The 8,994-nt window shown below is 24.4% G+C and overlaps 1 protein-coding gene across 1 annotated transcript; it reads left to right on the top strand.

The window, feature by feature from the left end:
- Window positions 1-1,556: 1,556 nt before the first annotated feature.
- LOC107952573 (uncharacterized) lies at window positions 1,557-7,749 on the top strand. Its single transcript, XM_016887790.1, has 7 exons — window positions 1,557-1,737; window positions 1,836-1,972; window positions 2,747-2,838; window positions 4,832-5,013; window positions 5,910-5,971; window positions 7,194-7,261; window positions 7,484-7,749. Exons 1-6 carry the CDS (start codon window positions 1,566-1,568, stop codon window positions 7,236-7,238), a joined length of 690 nt encoding a protein of 229 aa, XP_016743279.1. The 5' UTR covers window positions 1,557-1,565; the 3' UTR covers window positions 7,239-7,261; window positions 7,484-7,749.
- Window positions 7,750-8,994: the final 1,245 nt, after the last annotated feature.

Here is an 8,994-nt window from a genome sequence, read left to right as displayed (position 1 = left end):
GTTTATATAAATTTAAACTAGCGCTAATACATTTAAAGTTTTAAAAAGAAATCATTGGTTCAAGGCGGTGCCCCCCAAACATCGTCAATTTACTCCTAAAGTTATACCTTGGCCCAAAAATATATTATTCAATTTTGGTTTTCCTAAACCATATTTTTGCTTTCCCCTTGCATTGTGTTCAACTTTTTTTTTTTACAAAATATTTTTAGTGAAAACAAGGATTTTTTTTTATTTTCCAATTTTTACATATTTTAAATTTTATTTTTCCAAAATTAATTTTAAAATTTCAACCAAATGTAGTTTCTTAAGTGTTTTCCATTTTTTAAGAAAATAAAAATGAAAATAATTTCTACTTCCTAAACTCAAATGAAACCTAAATTCTTTGAAATAAAAGTAATTAGGGGTGAGCATTCGATCGAATCGAGTGAAAAATTTTTGAGTTAGTCGAGTTCACGAGTCCTATTTTGTCATCCTAATTCAATTTGAAATTTTTTCAAATTGAGTCTAGTGAAATGAAATTTGAGTAAAGTCGAATTAAGTGAAATTATTCGAGTTAAATCAAAAAAATTGAAACATGTCAAATAAAAATATTGTTACAGTATAACTAATTCTATGTTAGAGCACATAAGTTTGAAATAATATATATTTGAAAAAAATTTCCAAATCAAAATAATAATAAAAAGATACTTGAGTATGATCACTTTGAATCATTAACTAGGTTCCAAAATTATTGTTTTAGGAAATTTTTAAAATATTAACTTTTTTTATATATTTTTAAATTTTTTTAAATATAAATTTTGAAATTGTTATAAATATTTTGAATTTTAAAAAATTATTTTGAATTATTTTATAATTTTTTTTGAAAGAGACAAATTTGCTTATTTTTAAAGTTGACAGAGACCAAAAGGGTATTTACACGAATCTGTTATTCGAATTATTCGAACTGTGGAATTCAACTCGACCTGAAATCAAAACTCGACTCAAGTTATTTGAGTTGACTTGAATAATTTAAATAACTCGAATAACACAATTTGATTAACTTGAAATTCATTTTTTTTTAATTTTTCGAATCAAATTAAATTTGCTGAGCCTAAATGTAATAGCTGCTCTTTAGGTTGAAAATAAACATGACCTATGGGAGAATTACATTGATGGATATGGAAGATTCTTGTGAAATGTCAAACTATATATTTTTTGTTATAAATGGTACATTCACCCACTATTTTATTGGATGTGAAGCATTCTTTCTCTCGATCACTATAGTACTTCTATTAAAAAAGAGGCTAAAAATACCTCATAGTGAAAACAACGAACCAACTATCAAACAAGATACAGAATAAATGAAAGAAACACCTTCCATCTCAAGACAAAATGCATAAGAAAACCAAAAGTATATCTAGTTTGACTTTTGGCAAGAATCTTCCTCATCTATCAATGCCAATCTCCAATAGGCCATTTTTTTTTCACGCTTCTATATGAAGGACCCATACTCTCCATAATTATATCAACCATGCTCAAAAGAAACACTTCCACCACATCTGCCTGCATAACAATACCATATTAATATGGGCACTAACCCTTCACCATCTCGGGTTGCTATTGCGCTTGATGCCACTAAGGATCTTAACCAACGTGAGCTTAGCGCCACCATCTCTAATGTTCGAGCTCGAGGCGATATTCTGGTGAATGGTGATACGCTTGTTGTACTTGGAATTTTGGGCAAAGTGACTCTCCCCTGTAAGTGCTCGATGAGTTGCTCAAACATGTTGGTAATATTCATTTTCATCTTCTCTTTTACACTTTAATGTTCTTGGTGTGGCTGGGATATATTGTAGTGGGTTATCAAAGCAAAGCTTCGCTTCTAAGTACTTTTGAAACGAGCATCCGTGCCATGCATGAAGAAATCTCAAAGAAGGTTGATACATATGTTCGTATGCTCCACCAAAGTGCTCAAGATTGTGAACGCCAAGGGGTACTAATTTTCCTACATTATTACATACATATCATCTATAAATATAAGTGTCTAACTTCAAAAATACCACCAATTCTTGTTGGGTCCAAAGATAAGGAATTTGATATTTTTTAAGTAAGATTTTAAGTTCGAGTTGTACAAATAAAAAACATTGACAAGTTTAGGAGTATGACTTCAAATTTAGTTAGAACTCAATGTGGCTATTAGATAATTATAATAATCTAGATAAATAATTGGATGGTTGTGTAATTTATAGGATCATTTTTCATAGTTAAAAGATAAATAATTATAAAATGATAATATAAATAAGGGTAAACTACAAAAATAGTCATCTAATTATGTTTTTGATTTTATTTTGGTCACCTAACAATTAAATTTGTCGATTTAATCACTTTATCGTTAGTTGCAGCTAAATGAGTTACAAATAGCTGACGTGAGTTGTTTCTATTAGTATAATAACAAATTTAACTCTCTAACTTTTACACTTTCTATTAATTTGATCTTAAATATAAAAAAATTCAAAAAATTTAGCCCTCAATGGTTACAGAATTTATAGTTTTTGTTCAATTCTTTAATAAAAATTAATAATTTTAAACCTCAGCATTTATAAAATTTATCAATTTAACTCTAATTCTAATTTTTTAAATTTTAAGAAAAAAAATCTTTTTTAAGCTTTCAACTCAACCTTTATTTTATCAAAGAAACTAAAGACAACTACGTTTGGGCGCTTATGAAAATGTATAATCTAACGCAGTAACAAATTTATCATTATAGGTAAGGGCTGAAGTTAAAATTATAGGTGGAGCTTCTATTAAGGGTATTGTTATAAAAGAGGCAGCATCTTGTAAGACAGTTATACTTGACAGGTAAATATTTCCAAGCCTTTCTTTCTTATGTTTATGTTTTTCATCTCATATTGTATAATTTTAATAAAAATTTAAAAATTTATTATTTTATTAATTTATTTAAAATTAAAATTAAAAATGTTATTTTTAAGTATGTAAATTTTTTTAAGGCTTATATGTAAAAGAAACCCTTAAAAAATATGAAAAAAAATTCAATTAAACCCTCATATTTCGCACCTAATTGAGCCCCACCGTTAACTAAAATAGTCAATTAGGCTCATTCGTTAATGGAATATTTAGTTGACCATGTTGACCATTAAAATAAATTGATAGACAAATCAAATGGTGACATATAACATCTTTTAGTTTAACATAATATTTTCTCATAAAAATCATAAAAAAAAGAAAAAAATTATAAAAATCAGAAAAATATATAAATTATAAATTATTAAAGATTAAAAATATTAAAATTTATATAAACTTATAAAAATTAAAAAATATATAAAAATGTTATAATAAATTATAAAATAAATAAAAATATTTAAAATTTTATATAAAAATGTATAAAAATTGTAATAAATCATAAAAAAAATTTAAAACTATAAAAACGTAAAAAATTATAAATATTAAAAAAAAGTAAAATTGACATAAACTTTTAAAATTATAAAAAATCATAAAAACTAATAAATATCATAAAAAATATAAAAATTCTAAAAAAATATAAAACTAATAAAAAATATATTTAAAATTTGTATAAAAACTTATGAATAATATAATAAATTGTAAAAATTATTAAAAAAAATCATTTAAACCCCTAAAATCATAATGAACACATGACATCATACCAACCGTCAGATAATGATAAAAATCATCATATCATTATGATCATTTTCATATTGAATAAAATATTGTTGATATTCCACAAATAAAAAAATAATTGTAGGACCCTCTCCTTTTTATTGATGAATTATTATTAATAATTAAAAATGTTATCTCTGTGGTTTACACATTGAAAAGTTAAAAATTATATACTAAGCATGGTATGATATAAAGTATTTTTTGTAAAGTTAGGTACTATTAAACCAAAATTCTATTATCCAACTATAACATATGTCAATATGAAATATTTTGGCCAATGTTTTTAGAACCAAATCGGAGGTCGAACCAGTTAGATCATTGGTTTGACCAGTTTGACTACTCCATCTAATTCAATTAAATAAAATATATAAAAAACGATTCAACCGCCTGGTTCTCAAGTTAACCAGTCTAATGATTTTCTCCAGATTAGCACCCTTGTCGATTTTAGTCTAACCGGTCTAGTTCAAGTTTTTATGATTTTTTAAATAAATTTTACAAGTTTATATCACTTTTAATATTTTATAATATTTTACTATTTTTATAAGTTTTATAAAATTTTAAATATGTTTATTAATTTTATAAAAAATATAATTTATTACAATTTATTAGATTTCTATAATATTTATGTTATTATTTTTTTATAATTTTTATAAATTTACATCAATTTTAATATATATTTTTAATATTTAATAATTTTTATATTTTTAATTATTTTTAATCATTTTCATGAGAAAATATTATGTTAAACCGGAAGCTGTCATGTCTTACCATCTAATTAGTCTATCAATTTATTTTAATAATTTGGTCAACCACAAATTTCATTTACGAAAGAACTTAATTGATTATTTTAGTTAATAAACTTTTTTTTGACATATATACACCTTTTGTTAAATTATTCAAATTTAAATGAACAACATATATAATGGTAAAATCCGATATTGTAATTAAAATATAGCATAGGTTCAAACCGTGTTACCTTCATCCTTTACACTCAATATTATATTAAAAAAAACTTCAACTAGTGAAATTTTAATAATTAAAATTTTTTAAAGCAAACAACACATGAGAATTCTTTAAAATGAATTACCTAAACTTTTAATGCTTTTATTTTTTTTGGTATTATTCTAAGTGAATAATCACTTGCAAATCTTAACAGGAAGCTTAGACAGGATTTGCAGTATTACCTTGCAAGGAGGTTGCCTCATTTCAAGATAGCATTGGATTCTCAAAGTGAAGCAGATATCACTGCCGTAAAAAAGCTGTTTTATATTTACCACAAAGCACGACCCGTACTCCAATCCAACTTTCAAGCCAATAGCACCATCACAAAACGCAATGGTATTTCATCTTTACTCATCTTTCATATCAATCATTTTCTTACCATTTTAGGTGAAAGTCAAAATGTTAAGTACGATATTAGTGTTAGAACCGTAAAATATCTAAAACTGGAAACTATAATTTATCATGTCAAATCATCAAGAATAAATCTAAATAAAAATAAAATTAGATGCAGAAACATACCTGAATTCATCGATTTCTTGAAATTTATAGATCTTAGAGTTTTGATCTTCCAAATTAACACACAAGAAATATAGAGAAGGTGGCTCTATCTTTTCTAAAAATGATATTAGAAAAGTTAGCTTGTGTGTAATTTGGGGAGCATAATCCTAATATATAATTTTGGCATATTAGCCCTAATTTCTATTTAACCCATCATCTTACTAGAGTATCTACACATATTTAACCTATACTTTATGTTATAATTAAAGCCCAATAAACACCTTAACCAAATTAGATCATTTTTAATTTAGGCTAATCAATTATGATAATAAATAATAACATGTAATTACTCTTATTATATATGTGATATCTATATTTTCCAACAATTAGATCAATTACTCCAAACATCCTCAAAATATTAGTATTATATCAATTTTGCCATTCCATCAATTTAATAACCACTTTCATCTTGAATTGAACATAACGTGGATCAAATTGTAAATAAGTGTGTATATTCGAGTCTAACATGTTACAAACAAATAAATAGTGTGAATAAAATTTACAATGGTTATATCTTTCTCTCTTTACGTCATATTTAAGTTGACAATCTAACACCCAACTTAATAATTATATTAATAAAAAAATTTAATTGATAGGATACTACTAATTTAACAAATCAATTAAAACCTGAGCAGAACTTATAACCTCCTAGTTGTTTTGAACATATGATTCAGAGGACTTGCGCAACATCAACATTCTTTTGGCCTATGAAAGGATACTGCAGAAGCGCAAAAAGGTAAATTGGGCATATGATTTCACAACATACCTTATTTAAATTTAAAATTTATTTATAAATAGGTTCATTCATTATTTTTATAATATCTATATTATTATTTACAATTTTATTTAAATTGGTGTTATTTATCAATTAGGTTCATATTAATTTATAACATTTTGAATTATTAAAAAAATAAAATACAAAATTTTCATTTTAAGAGGGGGCCAAGGGCTGTGCCTACCCCTCTAGTGTCACGCCTAATCAAATTCTAACTCAATTGCAAATAACTAAAAAAATATAGTTATTTTCGAAGACATATTATCATGAAGGTATTCTTTTTATCTTTTTTACATTGTTATATAAAATCAAATATTTAAATATATGTAAGTATCTATCAATTTTATGATATTAAATTTAAATCTCATTATATTGTGCTAATCTTTCTATGCACATGTTTAATCATAACGCTTTTTCTTCTAAGCAGGATCAAGAAAAAGGCTTATAGCGATGGTATATGATCTTTAAATATTGTTCGTATCAATCCTTTTGTTATGATTTCGAGTAAATATTTACACAAGATTGGTGTGAAAGAAGAAACAATTTTAACCCATCTAGACTTTCAATTGGTATATAAATTTTAAAATATAAAATTAAGTCTTCCAAGTATTAATATTGCATTAATAAAATCTTTTCATTAATCTAGTAGTTAACTTAAGTTAGTTCAAATTTGGCATTGAGTATATTTAAAATATGTGGATTAAATGTAGATATGCATATACCTACACATGGACAACTTTGGTTTGATATGTTAAAAAAACAAGATAATGTCAATAAAACTTATAAAGGTTATCTTTTTTAGCATGGCATATCTAATTTGCCTACGCAATAGGTAAATGCATATTTATAATTTATTCATGTATTTTAAATATATTCAATATTAAATTTAAGTTGACATTTAACATCTAAACTAATGACAATATTAAAAAAAAAACCTTATTAATACGATACTAATACTTTAAAGGACTTAATTATAATGTTTTAAAATTAATTTAAGTTGTTATTCAAAATTCGAGTTGCATGATATAATCAACCTTATGATATTTTTTTGTATTTTCATATACATAGTTTACTTCTCTAAATGAAAGAAGGTATTAATTTGATAGTAATTAAGAATTTTACATGTATTAGTTACTTATAATATTTAAACTAACATGCTAGTTGTTTTGAACATATAATTCAGAGGAGTTGCTCAACGTCGTCCTTCCTTTGGCCTTTGACGAGTTAGAGAAGTTCGAACCGGAGAAATGGGTATAAGATTTCATAATTATCTTATTTAAAAAAGCAAATTTTATTATCAACTGATAAAAATAAATCGAAATGCATTGAAATTTTAACTAGAACATAATCTAAATTATTTAGTACGGATTGAAGATCAAAATAATACATATAAACCAGTAGGATATGGTCAAATCTGAAAATTATTTTATAATTTATCGAATTTGGTATAATAATAATTCATTTGTTGTTCAGAAGGAGATAGGGTGGTTCAGGAGAAAGGTAATTGCATTTCGGGTGGTTTTAAAGGCGCGACGGATGCGAAAGGAGAAGCTGAGACGTGCTTCTAAGATGAAGTTTGCTTAACTTTGGCCATCAATTTGTAAAATAAAAAATAATGATGTGTTTGTGAAATAAATTATAGAATAAAATTTTATGCAAATGAAACTTCATGTGATGACTTGATAAATAAGGATTCATTGCTTCAATTGTGGTTTAAGTTTAAATCGCGTTAGTCACGTTTGTTGTTCGGGCTTTGCCTTGTTATTGTAATTCATCAAAAAATTTTATAAAAATGGTATTTGTTTGTATCAAAAATAATTTATTAAATATTAAATGAAGCATTATGTGATTGGTTATAATATTTGGAATTTAATTAATGATTAACCAATGTCACTTACAGATTTGATAAATAACGTAAATTTTTTGTAATTGCATCACTACTTTAGTTGACGTTAAACCTATTCATAGGTCATGGTGAAGATATTTTATTTTCAGTTCGGGTCACATCAATTAAATTTAAATTAAATTATAAAATTTAAAAAATAAAGGTTGAAAAATTAAATATAAAAAATTTATGTTATAAAATTGTTTGATGTATTATTTAAAATTAGTTATGACATATAATTAAATTGTTTGATAAATATAGATTTTAATTTATAAAATAAATAAAATTTACATTTTATCCTTTTAACTATTACACATTTTACCTTATTCTACACAAAAATCAAATTTTAAATGTAATTTTTTATAAGATAATATAATATTAAAATAAATAAATTAAAATTTAATTAATTGAAAATATTCTCCATCAAATGATAAATCTAATTATTTTTCACATTTTTTTCTAGAAAAGTTTTATCATATTGTTTTTATTTTAGATTATTAAACATGTGTAAAAAATTAAATTATTGAAAATATTAATTTTCAATGATTTTTTTTCAATGGTCTACCAAACGAGGCCTAAATTTTGTCACACCAATGATGTGGGCGAACAAAAATATTTTATATTAAAAAATTATATTAATAGATGATGATTAGTGGAGTGGCAAGGGTTTTATTATATGAATTTGTTGGTCTTGTATTCAATTCTAAAATAATGTTTTCCAGTTGTTTTATTTGAAAATTATAGAAAAGTATGAAAAGATGAAACTACACTTTAATGTAAGAGTATTTTAGTAATTTCACAGTTGAGTTGGTGTCGAGTTGACTCATGAAACCAATTTAATCAATCATTTTATATATAGTATAGATGCAAAAATTATTAATATAAAATTATATTTTTTAATATTTTATTTTTTAGACAATAACATGAGCTTGTTGGTGGGTTAGGTTAGGTTGGGCTCGAGCTCAAGCTTAAGCTTGGGAATTTTTTTAAAATTGACTTGTAGCACATGGATACATCTAGTTGAAGTATCTAGTTTTTTTTTTCTATATGTATTCAATCATAACGCTATCACATTCTTTTCATAAAAAGAGAATTATCG

This window comes from Gossypium hirsutum, chromosome A02 (genome assembly GCF_007990345.1).
Source record: "Gossypium hirsutum isolate 1008001.06 chromosome A02, Gossypium_hirsutum_v2.1, whole genome shotgun sequence".
NCBI lineage: Eukaryota > Viridiplantae > Streptophyta > Magnoliopsida > Malvales > Malvaceae > Gossypium > Gossypium hirsutum.
The sequence above is the reverse complement of the archived record's forward strand: the minus strand, read 5'-3'. Positions and strand labels throughout refer to the sequence as shown.

Excerpts from the sequence above, each read along its gene's own strand:
- LOC107952573 (XM_016887790.1), top strand. The coding sequence starts at position 1,566 with ATGGGCACTAACCCTTCACCATCTCGGGTTGCTATTGCGCTTGATGCC. Across the intron at positions 2,839-4,831 it reads AAGACAGTTATACTTGACAG|GAAGCTTAGACAGGATTTGC; the intron begins GTAAATATTTCC and ends AAATCTTAACAG. Across the intron at positions 5,972-7,193 it reads TACTGCAGAAGCGCAAAAAG|AGGAGTTGCTCAACGTCGTC; the intron begins GTAAATTGGGCA and ends CATATAATTCAG.